We start from the raw sequence: 18,882 nt of genomic DNA on the forward strand, positions 1-18,882 counted from the left end.
CTCTAAAACATTGCCCTCTTCGGGCTGGGTTAAGACCGGTATACTAGCGAGGTATTTTTTGAGCTCGTCGAGTGCGAGCTGACAGTCTTGGGTTCATTCTAACCCTTTGCTTTTAATCACCATAAAGAAAGGCAGGCAGCAAGCTGCCGACTTGGACATGAAGCGGCTCAGGGCGACTATTCGGCCATTCAGCCTCTGAACCTCCTTCATTTTCCGGGGTGGTTGCATGTCTAAGATGGCCTTTATTTTGTTCGGGTTGGCCTCAATGCTGCGTCGGTTCACGATGTACCCCAGGAATTACCCGAGGTGACCCCAAAGGCACACTTATTCGGGTTCAGGTTCATATTGAATTTACGTAGAATTTCAAAAACTAAGTTCAAGTCTTGTATTAAGTCGCAAGAAAGCTGGGTTTTGACGACCATGTCGTCTACATAACATTCCACCTTTTGGCCAATCAATGGCTCAAACAATTTATTTACAAGTCTTTGGAAGGTTGCCCCGACATTTTTTAATCCGAAGGGCATGACCTTGTAACAGTACAGGTCGAGCTCAGTTATGAAGTTTCTCTTCATCGGCAGGGTCCATCCTGATCTGATTGTAGCCCGAGTAGGCATCTAGAAAGCTCAGCAACTCATGCCCCGAGGTCGCGTCCACTAGGTGGTCAATCCTGGGGAGTGGGAAGCAATCCTTTGGGCAAGCTCGGTTCAAGTCGGTGTAGTCGACGCACATGCGCCATTTACCGTTAGCCTTTTTTACCAGAACGGGGTTGGCCACTCAGCTCGGGTAATGGACTTCCTTGATAAAATTGGCTGCTTGCGCTTTTGATTGCTCGAAAGGAGGCAACGCGAATCAAAACCAAACATGATGGCTACCAAAAAAGAAACCACAAGATATCAGTTCGGTAAAGAACATAGTACATGTATACACACAATATTACTACAAGACACTACGCGACCTAAAAAGACAACCTACCCGGACCCAGGTCGGCCTGCACGAGCTTCTCCTAGGTCAAGTAGTCCGAACAGAGGAAGCCTATCGATGCCCAGAACAACATCATTTTTCGAGTTTCGGGGTCCAGCTCGGCCCCGGGGTCTTGGATGGCGCCCCTCCAAGAAGTAGGGAAGGGCCACCCCTCGGGGTTACGGACCACGAAATAATCCCGCTTGCAGGCGGGAATCTTATTCGGTAGATCGTACAAGAGCTTGTAGTCGCGGCGGGGAGAGAGGTAGTAAAAGCGCATCTCCGGTGGAACCCCAGGAGTGGCATTTTTTATGCAAAGAATAGAGGCAAAAATGTCAAGGTTCAAAGGAAGACAATACTCATAACACAAAGATATAGTCCCAACCATGTCCCGAATAGCGTTGGGATGGAGTTGATCGATGGTGACGTTAAAATGGTTTAGCACCTCCACTATTAAGGGGTGCAGAGGGAGACGCAGGCCAGCCTCGAGCTGTTCCTAGAAGATAACTATGTCATTGGGACCATGCTCCAAACGGAAGTTGCTAGTGGGGAGGCTGTAGACCAGGTCCCCAGGGAGGTGAAATAGCGGATTAGAGACCTGAGTCTCTCCGCCGTCATGGAGGAAGGGCCGAAAGTGTTAGGCTCCCTCCCCCGGGAAGTAGATGCTACATCACCGGAGGTCTCCCGAGCCTCCGGGACCTGCTCCCAAGCTCCCCCCGAGCTCGAGGGAGCATTGTCATCCTGTTTATTGCCCCGATGGTAGGTGTGGTATGGGTACCCAGACATGGTTGGCAGTGATTGGGACTCACCGGAAAAGACGAAACGAAGTAAACTGAGGAACTCGGGTAGACTAGATGAATAAGCGACCTCAGAATCCGAAGGCAGCAAGATGGCATGGAAGGAAATGAGGCCCAGGGTGTCCTCCTATTTATAGTTACTATGCCTCTGAATCAACGGCCCAGATCGAAGCAGATCTGACGGTTCACAGTCAAGCTGGCCGCACGCCTTCTGAAACCAAAATGTGACTAGCTGCATGTATCCCATGATTGGGGTAATGATGGCTGCACGACATCCAGAGTTAAGAGCCGCTTCAGCACGTTTTTGGTATTCAAAAAGTCGGAAAATCCCCTGATTCCCGCGCAGGCATTTAATATGAACAGTCAATCAATTTTGAATTTCGGTCAAATCAATCCGTCACATTCCATGAACTCCTCGCGCTAAGGAAACACTTTTACCTTGAGGAGTGGGGGGGCAATTGATGGAGGATGATTTGACCCGACCTACTGAGATGATGACATGTGGACCTGACTCAGCACGAGCAACAACTCAGCAACCTGGCTTGACTGGGACCGAGTAACGAGTCTGTAGAAGAGCTCACTACATCATAGCTCTCTATAGAGGGAGCTCGCTACAACGCGAGCTCCAGATCCCCTGAGCTACTGAGAAGGGAATACTCCAAGATTATTTCAGCTCGCGAGCTAGGGAAACCAGCTCGCTCCAGCACCTGGGCAGAAGAACTGCCCCAATGACCAACCTTGATGAGGGTCAGCTCTTAGTACCCCTAAGAGCTTGCTACAAAGTAGCTCGCAGCAAGGATAGCCCGCTACGAAGTAACTTGCGACTGTGATGCGACACTCTCAGGAAGCTTCCATTTGACAAGACCGTACTCGTCAGACTATGCTACGTCTCTCGACTGACGGCGCAGTCCCTGCCCGATTGATAGTCTGCCCCACATTTCTCGACAGATGGTGGCATGCCTGTCCCTTCGGAGACGTGTCACTCAGCCAAGCAGGCAGTACGTTGTAACGATCAACTGCGCAGCCCTGGCAGGTAACGGCTGCGACAGGAGCCCAATTGTGGTTACGCCTGATTTGACAAGAACGCCCCTATAAAAGCCCTTAAAGCGGAGAGACTGACTCTCTCTCTCTCGAATTAGATCTGAACTTGCACTCTTACTTGCTCACGAACTAATCTCGAGACATAGTGATCTAGCGTGACCTACACTCTTAGACTTTTATACTCTCTCTTCTCTTCCTCCTCAGCGTTCTAACTTAAGCTTCGGAGTATTCCCACCAGGTAAATCCCCGGGAATTCTTCTTCTTCATCTTCTAAGGTGTCATTCGTCGCCAACAAGGAGCCAGTCAGCAGCCAGCTAGGAGTGCCCGGATCGTACTGCATCAAGGGGTGTCTAATATATCCCTTGCTTCTTCTCTCGTAAAGATTTGTTGAATTATATTGGTATTCCATTGTCCTTTTAGAAATTAGTGAAGAAATAATTAAATTTCGCAAATGAGGGGCAGTAGGAATTTGTGATTTTTCTGAATCCAAGGGAAGTGAGGAATCAAGAAATTAAACTAATGCTAGAAATAAAATCACAGAATCATAATGAGAGCCTGAGATCCAACTCTTCTTCTTCTTCTTCTTCTTCTTCTTTTTTCTCTTTCAATGATTTAGCATGTTCATGGCGCTTGGAAGTAGGGGTGAGCAAAAAAAACTGAAAAACCGAACCGACCAAGAAAACTGACCAAAATCGAATAAAAAAATCGGTTAACCGAACCAGTCGGTTTGATTTTGGTTCGATATTCTTAAAAAACCGATAGTTTCAGTTAATCATTTAAAAAACGGGCGGTTAACCGAACCAACCAATATATATTTATATATTATTATATATTATATATTATATATTTTAGTTTTTTTTTGAAATCGAACTGAAAAGTTCCAAGAAAAAGGTTGAAAGTCTTAGTTTGCTAACTGCCAGTCTGTCTCTTCGAAAATCGAAATTTCCCTTTTTCTCTCAATTCTCAGTTCTCTGTTTCTTAGTCTCTCAGTCTCTCCTATCTAAACCAGTAAACCTCTCTTAGTTCTCACTTCTCAATTATCTTCTCGACTTCCCGCTTGTCATCTCCGTTGCGCGGCCCGCGCCAACCACTAGCACCAAGCGACAACGCCGGTCGCCGCCTCGCTGGTAGTTCTCAATTCTCTTCTCGGCTTCTCACCTGTCATCTCCGTTGCGCGGCCCGCGCCAACCACCAGCACCAAGCGGCAATGCCGGTCGCCGCCTCGTCGGCAAGCAAGCACCAACACCATCTTTGTATTTTGTATCTCTCTTCTCTCTCTCATTTGAGTCATCTCTCATCTTTGAGGCTCCGCCACGCACCACCTCTTAAGCTCTCATCGCGACAGCCTACAGCAAGCTCTAGAAATAACTTTGTTAGAAGCGTCATGGCTTGATGCAGGATCTGAATTGATGGCCGACACCGACAGGAGAGTAACAAATGGCTGGCACCAATAGTTTTAGATTTTTTTTTTTTAAGTGCATAAAAAAACCGAAAAACCAAACCGTGGTTAACCAGTCCACCGGTTAATGGGTTAATCGATTGAATCAGTTCAGTTTCGGTTTGGGTATTTAAAAAACCGATCAGATTGGTTCAGTTTAAAAAAATACCCTATGATTTAGTTAACCGAACCGTGAGCACCCCTACTTGGAAAAAGGCCCCAAAAGCGCTGAAGAATAGGGCTTGAATTGGACATCCTCCGCCATGAAATCTTCACATTGGAAGGACGGAGTCCAAAGCAGTTTTTCTTGTTTATCACTCTCTTTCTCATTGGATCTAGTGTTTAGTGCTTTGTCTCTCAACTGATCACGAACGTTGTGAAAATTTGTAATCAGAGAAAATTTTCTCTATATCTTTTTCCTAATTGTCATTGTTGACTTCTTCTATAGCAGAGTTTTTTTTTTAAGTTCTGCTTCCATGGCAACCCGTAGAGAAAAGTAATAAGGATGGAAGGAGCTTACCAATAGGGGTTGGGTATTTTTATTTATACACTCCTTTGTCTTCGAGTGGGCAATAGAAATTGGAGCACTTGCAGTTGACGGAGTGAAGACGCATCCCTGCAGCACTAGTAATTGCAAAGGTCAAAGGGTTTTTAAGGAAAAGAGGTGGGAAGGGTATATTTGAGATTTTTGATAAATATATTAGTCACATGATATTACATTTAATGGAAAGTTAACGGATGCTAACATTAAGGGTAGAGTTAGTCAATTGTCAAAAACAGTAGGGGTAGCGTTAGTCAATTTTCAAACAGTAAGGGTACACTTAGTCAATTAGCTAAACCATAAGGGTTGTTTAAGAAATTTATCCTAAATCTTATTATTAACTAACTCATTATAACTTTTTAAAGTATTTTGGGTAAATATTGTCATATTCATGTTAATTAAGAACATTTTATAGAAATTGAAAACTCTTTAACTAATTTCTTTAAATTTGAGAATTATATTTAACAATTATAAAAAATTATAAAATTTTAGTTATTTCTATTATTATAGTTAATAACCGAATGCAGATGGGGGACAAAACATTATAATATTGCAAAATAAAATTATTAATTAATTTATATTGGAAAATAAAAGATAAAATAGTGTAATTTTGTTAGTAAACTACCTAATAAAAATAAATATTTAATAACAATTTAAAATAATTTTCAATAAATCTCCATAACTACACAAATGTAATAAAATTTTCAAAAAATTTTATAAAACTATATTTCGTAAAATAACATTTTGAAAATTAAAAGATACAAAATTTTTGAAAGTTTATTTATAATGTATTAAATAATTATTGAAAATTATTGGAATATTTTGGAAATTTTAGAAAAATTTATAAATTTGATAGGTTTTGGAAAACTATTGAAAAATTATGTAATTTTCATTATAAATTATTGAAAATTATTAAAGATAAATGAGTATGGGAAAGGGAAAACTATAATTTGAAACAATAATTTCACAAATTATTAAGATAAATTAGTATAATATTGGAAAATTATTGATTAGTTTATATTAGAAAATATAAGATAAATTAGTGTAATTCTGTAAGTAAACCATTTAAAAAGAAATTAAATTATTTAATAATAATTTAGAAATAAATTTGAATAAATTTTCCAAATCACACAAAGGTAATAAATTTTCCAAAATTTTCATAAAATTACATTTTTTGAAAATTAAAGACAATTTAGTGTAATTTTTTAAATTTACCTTGTGGTTGATACTCAATATATCTTTTAATCATTTTTGTCATCAAATTGAACATTAGATTGACGAGGAGTGGGTGCCTTGCCCTAGACCAGCCCGACACTGGGGACAGGGTGGGGAAAATTCGAGGATTCCCCATCCTTGATGAGGATGGGTTGGGTGCCTTGCCTTGAACTCACTTGATACTGAGGATGCGGCATGGAAACTCATGGATTTTATGTCCCTAAAAGGAAGTGAATGCCTTGCCCTGAACTCGCCTAACATTAGGGATGAGGCGGGGATGGAGCTTTTGTAACTATTTTTATTTATTTAAAGTCAATCAAATTTTCATTTAAAAATAATGAAAATAATAACAATTATTAAAATTACTACAAATGATTAATAAATTTAAATTTATTAAAAAATATTTGTTTATATTAAATTAACAATAATTATTTTTTGTAAATCAACATTAAATGAAAAATACAATTATTAAAAATTTTAAATATTACCAATAACTTTGAATACTTTTAGTTAATTAACAAAAATATTTGATTATTAATTTATAGATTAATTAATAGTAAATAAAATTATTCAATCTTTCAGATTTTCTCGTGCATCGCACAGGTCCCCACTAGTATATATATATATATATATATATATAGCAAGACAGTCCACATCAACATGCTTCTCCTTGCTCAATTACCCCCACCCTTGATTCTCCTTGACTCTCTCTCCTCTCCTCTCCCCTTCCCATTACTCCTATTAAGCCATGCCACCATTTCCAACCCAACTACATAAAAATATTCCTAGAATATCTCTCCTAAGGTATCTCCTTTAAGCCCATAGGAACGTATAATGTTACCCCACTCCCCAATCAATTCCTAAAATTTCTCCCTCTAATCTATATCAACTCTCTCTCATTTAAAATATTCATATTAATTAATAAATAGTTAAATACAATTAATATTTAATCCAATCCATATTCAATGAGTATTAAATAGGGTTATTACCACACGTTAATAAATACGGTTAGTAAGTTACCAAAAATTAATAAATATTGTTATTAATTAACTCATCATGACTTATTAAAGTATTTTGGGTAAATATTGTTATATTCATGTTAATTAACAAAATTTTATAGAAATTGAAAACTCTTTAACTAATTTCTATAATAAACGAATGCAGATGGGGAATAAAATATTATAATGTTGGAAGATGTATTATTAATTAATTTATATGGGAAAATAAAAGATAAATTAGTGTAATTTTGTTAGTAAACTACCTAATAAAAATAAATATTTAATAACAATTTAAAATAATTTTCACTAAATCTCTATAATTGCACAAATGTAATAAAATTTTCAAAAAATTTAATAAAACTACATTTTTGTAAAATAACATTTTGGAAATTAAAAGATATAAAATTTTTGGAAGTTTATTTACAATGTATTAAATAATTATTGGAATATTTTGGAAATTTTAGGAAAATTTATTACATTTGATAGATTTTGGAAAGCTATTGAAAAATTATGTAATTTTCATTGTAAATTATTAAAGACAAATGAGTATGAGAAATTAATAAAAATGTTATATTATTGACTATGGGGCAGGGATTGGGATGGGGTGCTCCGCCCCGTTGCCATTGCTATATTATTGTTAATTATTAGTGAAATTAATAAAAATGTTAGATTTTGTAATTATTTTTATTTATTTAAAGTCAACCAAAATTTCATTTAAAAATAATATAATAACAATTATTAAAATTACTACAAATGATTAATAAAATTAATTTTATTAAAAAATATTTGTTAATATTAAATTAACAATAATTATTTTCTATAAATCGTTAAACGAAAATACAATTATTAAAATTTTAAATATTAACAATAACTTTGAAAACTTTTAGTTAATGATTATTAATTAATTAATAGTGAATAAAATTATTCAATCTTTTAGATTTTCCTGTACACCGCATGGGTCCCCGCTAGTATATATATAAGAAGTGCATCTGAACAAGTGGATTGGTATCATATTGAAATAATCCAAGAGATTGATATGTTTTATTTTTAAGTATGAAATATATTCTTTCCTAGTAATTAATTATTTAAAAATATTCTATCTAGAAAGAGAAAAAATCCCAAAATAAACTTTATCGATTAATTAAAAATATTATTGATTTTGTTGTCAAGATATGGAGGGAGGACCAACAATCTAAACTTTATTCTTCTTAGTATCCATTATCTCTAGAGATCTGTTGTGGCAAAAAAAAAAAATCCCAAAATAATGCCAAAATGTGAGCACCTACTTGTTGGTACCCAAGAAGCCCCAAATTAAAAGCTTCTCTATGGAGTATGGACCACGGATCCAAAGTTAAGCAAATCCATCTTAAACTCCAGTAAACCATTCAAAGATTCAATTTTGAAAAGGTCAAAGATTATATGGACCTCCCCACCCCCATGTGGGTCAAGTTTGAAAGGAATTTAAGAAAAATGACATAGAATGATAGAATCTAAGAGTTTAATTTATATATAGTTTGTTTAAATACAAGTGAGTGGGTTTAGAGCCCTTTTCTCACCCACTACTAAAAGGGGGATTTATTAATTCAAACAAGCTAACAGACCATAACAGGGTTTTCTTGCACTCAATTCTCTTATTTCATCCGGTGTTTGGTTGGATGTTTGATACCAAATTTTGTGCGAATAAATTCGTTTTTGATCCCCAAAAGGTAGAACAAACAGTGGTGGCAACAACAAAGGACCTCCTCGAAAAAAAAAGGCTCTTAGGCATCACAAAAGGGCATCTTTGAAAGAGATCAATGATAATTTAGTATAAATATAATCAGACTAATTTGTGATGAACATATAATGATTGAAAAATTAATGTTCTACTTCTCCCTTACTCCACATTTTTTTTTCGGTAAATGCTCCCTTACCACATAAGAACAACGGATTATAAAGGCCATATTTGATTCGCTTCCTTCTACTCAGCTTTTTATATAAAATGCAATGAGAATGCCAGCATGAGGCGACTCTGGATCTTCTGTCCATGAGAACTCTGCCCACATTTACCCACAATACACTATCTTTCGTGAATTGGGAACATCTCCCTCCACATAAAACCATGCAAAGGATGAAATGTTCTCCATGTGTGACTGACAAACATGGACAGAGTTCTCATGGGCAGGAGATCCGGACTCGCATGAGGCAGCTGATTGATACCAACTTGTTTTTAGAATTTATGAACAGAACTATGAGGGTTTTGATTGGTCAAAATTCTTCTGGTATTGTGCCTTTTCATCTCCTCATTGGCCACTAGATGATTTGGAAAGAAACCGGGGGTTGATACTTAGAGAGAGAGAAGAATGCTCAAATAATTTAATGAAAATATATATTAATTAAAATAAGGCATGATAAATTTGTTCGTACAATTTCTTTTGTCATTTATGTTTGTTAAAAAGCTTCCAATACGACCTTTTTTTTTTGATAAATTGAAAGATTACAACAAACTACAAACCAGGATCATGCCATTTTTCTGTTGATAAGACTCAGTTTGAGAAGTGTATAAATACAAGATTTACAAATACAGTATACGAGGCTTTACACTGTGCATGTATTTGCACTTTTTCCAAATTTATACTACTTTAAAAAGTACGAATGGCCTCAAGAATATTTCTAGAATTTTTGAGGACAAAATTTATCACTCTAGATTTAAATTTATTGATAAAAAATGAGGGCAAATAGGGTAATCAGTTATTGATATTAAGGCTGCGTTTGTAAATGATGCAAATAGAGTGTAAATCCCGGTTCAAGGTAAATTTGCACTCTGGTTCACTTTTGACAGTGTTTGACAATATTACATTTATGCATTGACAAATGATAGACCAATGCATATTTACATTGATAATAAGATGTAAAAGTACATCAATAAAAAAGAAGTAAATTTTCATTCAAGTCGGCTTTTGATAAAAAAAAAAGCATATGCTTTATTGGAATTCATGTTTGCATCCATTACGGCTAAAAGTCTGTTTGGTAACAAGGTAAATTTGTTAATGCAAAACTAACCCAATTTTGCAATTTATATGAACCGGTTTAACTCTACAAATTTTAGTTCACACTTATTTGCATCGTTTTCAAACGCAACCTAAATGAGTTGAAAAGAGGTAATTTTAAGATATCCAAGCATTCAATTCCTTCTTATTAAATCCAACATTTAAGTTATTAACTTGCATTCATGTTCGTTGAATCATATATTCAAGTCATTTTTGTTTCTTCTCATTATTAAGTTTAATTAATTAAATTCATACTTAATAAAGTAATAATTCTAATAATATAAAAGCTTACATTTTTAAAATCTACCTAGAAAAAATAGTGCTTTCATCTAGGTGGTGGTAAGAAATTAAACCATTTTGGGTCAAATGGGTCAATCCATGTTGCCACGATTAAATAATAAAATTCAAAAATAAATAAAATAAAAAAATTGGGAACATTTTTAACATACATATTAAACAATAACAAGTATGCTAAATGAGAAATGTTTTTATTAATGATAGAAATAGAATGTAAAATTTAAAATCAATTAGAAATAAAAATATTTTCCTATTCTCTCATTAAATCCTATATTTAAGATATATTTTTCTCATCATTAAATGCTTGTAATTAAATCCAATATTAATTTTAATAGTATAAAAATAAATATTTTGAAAAGTAATTTGAAAACAAAAACATTTTCTTCCCTTCTGGTAGTGGGTAAGCAATTTAACGATTTGGGGTCAAATGAATTAATAAATAATGTCATAATTAAATAATAAAAATTTAAATAAATAAGTATGAGATGTAAGAAGTATTTTTATTAATGATGAAAATGGAGTGCCAAATTTAACATCTACCTAGAAATGAAATGATGCCATAGTCAAATAATAAAATTTTAAAAAATAGAAAACACAAAGAATTACAAAAATAAAAAAACAGGAACAAATTCGGGTGCATATCTAATGTTATATATTTATAAAAAATAAAATATTAGGTACATTTCTAATATTACGAATTCATTATATTGAACAAAAATAAGTATTATACATAAAAAATAATTTTATCAATGATGAAAATGTAATACAAAATTTAATTTCTACCTAGAAATCAAACTATTTTTCTTTTTAGGTGGTGGTTATTGGTTTGGGTCAAATGATATCATAAACAAACAAAAATTAAGTGTAATAAGTAAAAATTATTTATATAGTGTATATGAAATATATAGTTTAAAGGTAAAATTATAGCCAAAGCCAGTTGTACATTTAAAATTAGGTTGTAGGATGACCCAAAAACCAACAAAACTCTAACAATCGGCTTTACATTTCAAATTATAAAAACCCACACCATATCATCAGAGGCTTATGTGGTTGTTGCCAACGTGGCACTCTTAATCCATGTGGATACAACAAAAAGCCTATACCGAAAATAGGTTTTCATTTTCTCTCATGTTCCCTCTGTCTCTCGATCTCTCTCCCTTCTCTCTCACTCACATAGTCATGTCTCGATCTATCGCTCCCTTTGTTTCTCCCACTCTCTTATCTTTGGTTAGTAGCCAAATCAAAACCTTTATTTCTCTCTCTCTCTCTCTCTCTCTCTCTCTCTCTCTTTCTCTCTCTTTCATTCTTCTCCCCCACTCTTCCTCTTGATCAATATCTCCTTCTCCCTTAATCTCTATTGTTCTCCCTCAGTCTTTCTATCGCTTCCTCTCTCGTTCTTTTCTTTTTATTTTTCTTACAAACTTATATAATATTAATCAGACCATATAAAAGAACTAAAGGGATCAACCACTTGTACAATCAAGTTGTACATTTCTATCAAGTTGGTATAAAATTCACAGCCAAGAGTTTCTTGTGAATTTTTATCAAATTGGTGAATGATAACCAATTTGATAAAAAATGGTATTAATCATCCTTTTTTTTTATTTTTCTTACACACTTATACCACTTGTACAATCAAGATATTTTCTTATCTAGATGGTGGGTCAACGATCCAAATTTTCAAAGAAACCCATGATGTCATAAATGAATAATAAATATTTAAAAAAAGATAGAGCACAAAAAATGAAAATGTATAGAATTTTGTCGAAAACATTTGAGAGCATTTCTAATGTTTTATATTCATCATATTAAATAATAAAATCTATTTTTATTTATGATAGAAATGGAATACAAAATATAATAATAATAATAATAATAATAATAATAATAATAATAATAATAATAATAATTGTTATTTGCTACAAGCATTTAAGTTTATTTTTAATCATATTGTTACTTTTGTTAATTTTTAATTTCTATCTTAACTATGATATATCTAAAATTCAATTAATTAATATAAAGAAAAAATTTTAACGTGCAACGCATGTGCTTAATTACTAGTTTGGAAAAAATATAAATACAAATATGTAGAGTACAAAACCTTGTATTTCACTATTTTGTATGATTTTGCATCATACATATTGGTATTTGTACTACTCTTTCTAAACCGAGCCTAAATATTCTAGATATTCAAATGTTTGTCATATTTTGACCCTTTAATTTGCTTGTTGTACAATAGCATGATAGACATACACAGTTATCCATCATGCAGCTAAAATAAAAAAGCAACCATTGTGCTTCTACTAGGGGCAAAATATTTTAAATAACTAAATGTTTAACATAACTAGATTTTAAATAGTTAAAATAACAAAATTATGTATTAATAGTACTATAATTTTATGGATTATTAAATTCAACAAGTAATTAATATTTTAAAATTTAATTAATGATATTATTTCAATAAATAAATAATATTGTAAATAACTAATTTTATTTATACCAATTAATAATTCTAGAAAATAACTTTCAAAAAATCACTATTTATTAATAATTTTAAAAACTTAATCTTTATTTATTATATATTTATCTATACTAAAATTAATATTTATTATATTTTAGTAATTATTTATTGTTTTTTGTGATAAATATATTTTCAATAATCATGTATAAATCTATTTTTGTTTTGTTATTTAATAGAAAATTTTCAATAATTATTGGAGTTGAAACTAGTTTTATTTAACATTTTAAATTTAATTTATTGTGTATTTTCACTATAAATTTTTAATAATCTTTGGAGATTAAACAATTGCTCAAGGGTTGGTTCGGTTCAGTTGTAGGTTGTTCGGCCAACCAAATTGACCTAGTTAGGTTTCGGGGGGGGGGGGGGGGGGGGGTGGGGGGGTGTTGGCCACTCATCAGGTTATATCAGTTTGGATCAATTTTTGGTTTGGTCGGTATGTTCCAAATATTTAAACTTAAAAAAATAAAATTTAAAAATTAAGTTTAAAATTAAAAAATACAATGAAATTATTAAAAAAATAAATTTAAAAATTAAATTTATGATTTAAAATATTTAGCCTAAGAAATATTGGAATTTTCTCACTTTTCTGTATTAAAAAATATATTTAAAATATAAAATATTAATATATATATTTATAGTCGGGCCATTCGATTTTAGTTAGTTTACAAATGACCAAAGCGAAATTGATCCAACACAATCGGGTTGGGAAATTATTGAACCAAAGCCGATTGAAAATACTAGAAATTAGGTTGGTCAGTTTCATTAGTTTGATTCGGAATGGCAACGAGGTAAGGCGGGGACAAGGAGCCTCTCCCCATCCCCGTCCCCACGAAAATCCCCATCTACATCTCCGTCCCCATCCTCACTAATGGGGATAATGTTATCCCTATCCTTGTGGAGATCCCCACTCCCCATGATTCTTTATAATGTCAACCATTATGTTTTTTATTTTATTTTATTTAAAAAATAAAAATAAAATAATTAAAATTTACAATCCTATTAGAAAAGATTCAAACATATTCAACCATATTTTTAAAAATACTAACATATAGACTTATGTATATATATATATATACATACATATATACATATATAAACATATGTGTATATATACATATATTAGCGGGGATCCCATGGGGTGGGGATTGGGTCCACGCAGGGTAGGGAGTGCTCTCCCTGTCCCCACCAACGGGGATGAAAATTTTCCCATCTCAAATCATCCACATCTCCATTCCATTTGGAGCAGATTCCATGGGGATCGAGGAAATAGGAAAAATTGCCATTCCTAAATTTGATAAACAACCCTTTCTAAAATTAATTATTATTAATTTTTTGTATCGTAAAAAAATTATTAAAAATAGTATATAAAATTATTACTAGTTTGAAAAAAATATTTAAATACAAAACCTTGTATTTTACTATTTTGTATGATTTTACATCATACATATTGGTATTTGTACTACTCTTTCTAAACCGAGACTAAATATTCTACATATTCAAATGTTCGTCATATTTTGACCCTTTAATTTGCTTGCTGTACAATAGCACGATTGACACCCATAGTTATCCATCATGTAGCTAAAATAAAAAGCAATCATTGTACTTCTACTAGGGGTATAATATAACGAAGCCGAGCTGAGATTTGGCATGTCTTGGCTTCCTTCGACTAAGATATTCCTATATTTGAGTTCGTTTGAAACTCTATGTTCTCCTTCAACTAAATATAGAAGTTTGAGTAATATATGTCAAGTCAGGCTCACAAGTTTTTGAGTGAGACATTGTATTGTCATTTGGAAATGGTTACATGACCATTAAAACAGAGTAAAAAATGTTCAAGAACATAGACCCATAATTATTTATTCCAAAAGTACCCTTATCTCTTCATATCTGATGTTGCCAATTTCATCCACCCCACCGATTTATGATATGTGGCACACTCCCAAGGGCAATCTCGTAGGGCTAGGGGGCATCCTCATCCCTTTGCCCTATTAATGTGGAGCTTTAATAGCAGGCGTTACAACCTCGACCGAGCCTCTCCCGGTGCATTTATTAAGGGGAAAACCCGGCCATGTGGTCTATGCCTTAATGGCTTCCCACTTGATGCTGGCCAACATATAGTCGTTACCAAGTGTCCCCCACACGCAAGGAGGCCTCAACTATAAATGTGGACTCAGGGTCATAGGTGACTCTTACATAATCTTAACCACTCAATTGCTCTCGCAATTTCATCACCTCGGCTTTCTTGAGTTCTTAGTTAACTTAACCATTAGAGTCTTTGTAGGTAGGAGTGTAAATCGATTGAATTTGAATTGAATCAGGCAATATCCAAATTTGAATTTAATTGAAAAATTTAATATCCGAATAATGCAAGTAGGGGCGCAATCTCATCACCTCGGTTTCATGAGCTGCTGCTTACTTGGCTGTATATCACCTCTCATTCTTATTATTTATTCAATACGAAAAAGAAAAAAAATGAATAATGAAAAAATCGTCTTATTTAAAACCCCAATTATGACATCCCTTCTCTCCCACTTCATACCTCGGAATGCACTGCTCTTATAGAAAGAAACATGCTTTTACATCTTGTTAACCCAAAATGACTGAGAAAAGGAAAAGTTCCTTTTTGAGGATACTCCCAGGAACAGATCTAATGGAGACGGCCCATGGGCCCATGCATGTATTATCATAGAGATCACTAGAACACTAAGTGTATGCATTTGTGATTGATTACTAGCAAGTGATATGCAAAAAGCTTTTGACGGTTGTTCGAAAGAAATAGATATCTAATCTTTGCATGACATATCGGCATCGGTATGGGGTAAATAAGTAATTAGAATTGGGGTAACATGCATGTGATGTGCTGCGACAAACCCCAAACAGCCCAAACTCTTACTGTCAAAACATTCAAAGTTTTTTCATGGGAGAAAATGTATGATGTTAGAAAGATATGATAGTTAAAAAAATTTGCCTAAATCATACATCAAAAGTTATTTTGAAAATCTATATGATTTATGATTGATGGTTGATTGGTTGTAAGTTTTTGCGGTATGATGCAGTCGAGAGATATATAACGAGGATCTGATGTGCAGGAAGCAGGCAGGGTTTGTAATTGTGAACGATGTAAGTAACACTGATTGACACGAGTCGGTTCGGGAATCCAATGTTGTCAGCATTGGCCATATCGGAATGCTCTGCTTTTTTGATAGACAGCCATATCGGCATGGGTTGATGCTCCTGCCCACTGCCCACTGCCCCCTGCCCCCTGCCCCCTGGATTAGAAACAAAGCTGGTAGCGGCAGCAGCAAGAGGTGAATGGGGTTGATCATCAGGCTGACTCATCCTACCCTACAGCTTCGAACCAGTTAACCGGCACGGGTCAAATACCAAGCGTTAGAAACATTATTTCCGTTATTGGCTGGCGGCGCTCATAAACATTTTTATAATTTTCCCTTACCTTTGTCCGTTATATTAACCGTTGTTACTCTTTTTTAGTTTTCTTTTCCTTCTCTATATAAACCAGCCCCCCCCCTTCTCTCCCTTTCAAGCCCAAGGAAAGGAAAGGAAAGGAAAGGAAAATCATCCTACCTTTCGTTCTTGCTCCCCGACCCTAGCCATGGAAACTGAGATAGAGCGCTTGTGGGTTTTTGCTCTCGCTGCAAAATGCAGAGCCTTCTCGTCTGATAATCTCGTCTCGTCTGTGATCCTACTTGTTTTTGCTTGGCTATCACTGACCTTCATCTACTGGGCTTACCCAGGAGGCTCAGCCTGGGGAAAGTACTGGTTCTGGTTGAAGAAAGGACCCAGCGCCAAGCCAATACCAGGGCCGAGAGGCCTCCCTGTGGTGGGAAGCATTAATCTTATGGCAAGCCTCGCGCACCGCCAGTTAGCAGCCGCTGCGCAGCAGTGCTTAGCCAATCGTCTCATGGCTTTTAGTCTGGGTGAGACTCGCGTCATCATCACATGTAACCCCGACGTTGCTAAAGAAATCTTGAACAGCTCGGTCTTTGCGGATCGTCCGGTCAAGGAGTCGGCTTACAGTCTCATGTTCAATCGAGCAATTGGTTTTGCTCCTTATGGTGTTTACTGGAGAACACTTCGAAGAATCGCTGCAACCCATCTTTTCTGCCCTAAACAAATTAACGGCTCCGAGGACCAGAGGTTCCGAATCGCGGCTCAGATGGTGTCAATGGTTGGCCATCGTAAAGGAGAATTCAGTGTTCGTGACACGCTGAAACGTGCTTCACTGAACAACATGATGAGTTCTGTATTTGGACGCCAATACGAGCTGAGTTCCTCCTGTGAGGAAACCGACGAACTAAGCAGACTGGTCGAAGAGGGGTACGATCTTTTAGGGAAGCTCAATTGGTCCGACCACCTCCCATGGCTGGCCGGATTAGACTACCAAAATATCCGATCCAGATGCTCCAAGCTTGTTCCCAAGGTGAACCGCTTCGTGAACCGCATCATCGCCGAACATAGAACTAAGACCGGCAAGAATAACCAGGACTTCGTGGACGTTTTGCTCTCCCTTCAAGGTTCCGATAAATTATCAGACCCCGATATGGTCGCCGTTCTTTGGGTAAGTTAACGTGCACTCTCCCAGTTTAGTTAATTATTTCTTTTCCTTGAATAAAAGAAGAGAAAAAAAAAATGTAACGATTACTACGTAAAAATGTTTGCTTAAAACGAAGGAATTAAATAATATTTTTTTTCCATTCCTTTCTTGGTACAGGAGATGATCTTCAGAGGAACAGACACGGTAGCGATTTTGATAGAGTGGATACTGGCAAGGATGGTGCTCCATCCTGACATTCAGTCGAAAGTCCAGCAAGAGCTGGACGAAGTCGTCGGAAAATCACGACCGGTGCTGGAACCAGACATTCAAGCGATGGTGTATTTGCCGGCGGTGGTGAAGGAAGTACTCAGGCTACACCCACCTGGCCCACTTCTGTCATGGGCCCGGCTTGCAATCACAGATACGACAGTTGATGGTAAACAGGTGCCCGCTGGAACAACAGCCATGGTGAACATGTGGGCTATAACGCGGGACCCACAGGTTTGGTCGGACCCACTGAAATTCATGCCGGAAAGGTTCGTGTCAAGGAAGGAGGACGAAGTGGAGTTTTCGGTAATGGGATCGGATCTTAGGTTAGCTCCATTCGGGTCGGGCAGGAGAACATGCCCCGGAAAAGCTTTAGGGCTAACGACAGTGACCTTTTGGGTAGCAACCTTGTTGCACGAGTTTGAGTGGATAGGCTCGGTTCAAAATCCGGTTGACCTGTCTGAGATCTTGAGGCTGTCTTGTGAGATGGCAAATCCTCTCACCGTCAGAGTGAATCGTAGGCGTGCCTAGCCTATATGCCCATCAATCCCAAATCCCAAATCCCACAATTCCCAATTTCCCTGTAATGCATGCAAAATGTAAAGAATTGTGCAGTGCAGATGTTCCCCGTCTTACTTTTGAGACCTAAAAAGCCTCTCTAGAGTCTAAGCCTCTCTTACGTCTTCTTCTTTCTTAGCTTGTTGGTTCAGTAGTAATAATTTTTAGCCGCTGTAAAATATGGAGCGAAAGTAGAAGCAGCTATAATCTACAAAACTACAAAATAATCCACCATAGTCTATATGGATCTGATAGGTTTGAAATGTTTATAGCTTTGAGGCAATAATGTGTGTGTATGTGATCGACACTTACTCTCTTCTAGCTTACTATACTTTTATATACATGCAGTTTGAAGAAAACAGCTCCCGGATTAAATGCTTGGTGTGTTGGTCCCTGCATGGTGAGGTTGAGAGAGAGAGAGACCTTTGATGCGCCAAGTGGTGAGGCCACTTTGCCTTGGTTTGGTTTCACACAGCTATTAAGGCTACCCAAGTTGGAGGTCTACCTACTCATGACATGAATTCATCATAGGCCTAACTGGTACTTGGTTTGATATCAACCGATCACCTTCCAAATTCCAATTGAATCTACATACATGCAAGAATAACACCTAACAATGACCTAATGTCACAACATCTCTTGGCAGCCCAGCAATAATTGTGTTT

The 18,882-nt window shown here is 35.8% G+C and overlaps 1 protein-coding gene across 1 annotated transcript; it reads left to right on the top strand.

Moving 5' to 3' along the window:
* The first annotated feature begins 16,229 nt into the window (after positions 1 to 16,229).
* Positions 16,230 to 18,576, top strand: LOC104604683 (cytochrome P450 78A9). The gene is made up of 2 exons (XM_010269146.3): positions 16,230 to 17,416; positions 17,570 to 18,576. The coding sequence occupies exons 1-2, from the start codon at positions 16,451 to 16,453 to the stop codon at positions 18,188 to 18,190; spliced, it is 1,587 nt and encodes a 528-aa protein (XP_010267448.1). The 5' UTR covers positions 16,230 to 16,450; the 3' UTR covers positions 18,191 to 18,576.
* The last annotated feature ends 306 nt before the right edge of the window (positions 18,577 to 18,882 follow it).

This window comes from Nelumbo nucifera, chromosome 1 (genome assembly GCF_055504915.1).
Source record: "Nelumbo nucifera cultivar China Antique chromosome 1, China Antique-T2T, whole genome shotgun sequence".
Lineage (NCBI taxonomy): Eukaryota > Viridiplantae > Streptophyta > Magnoliopsida > Proteales > Nelumbonaceae > Nelumbo > Nelumbo nucifera.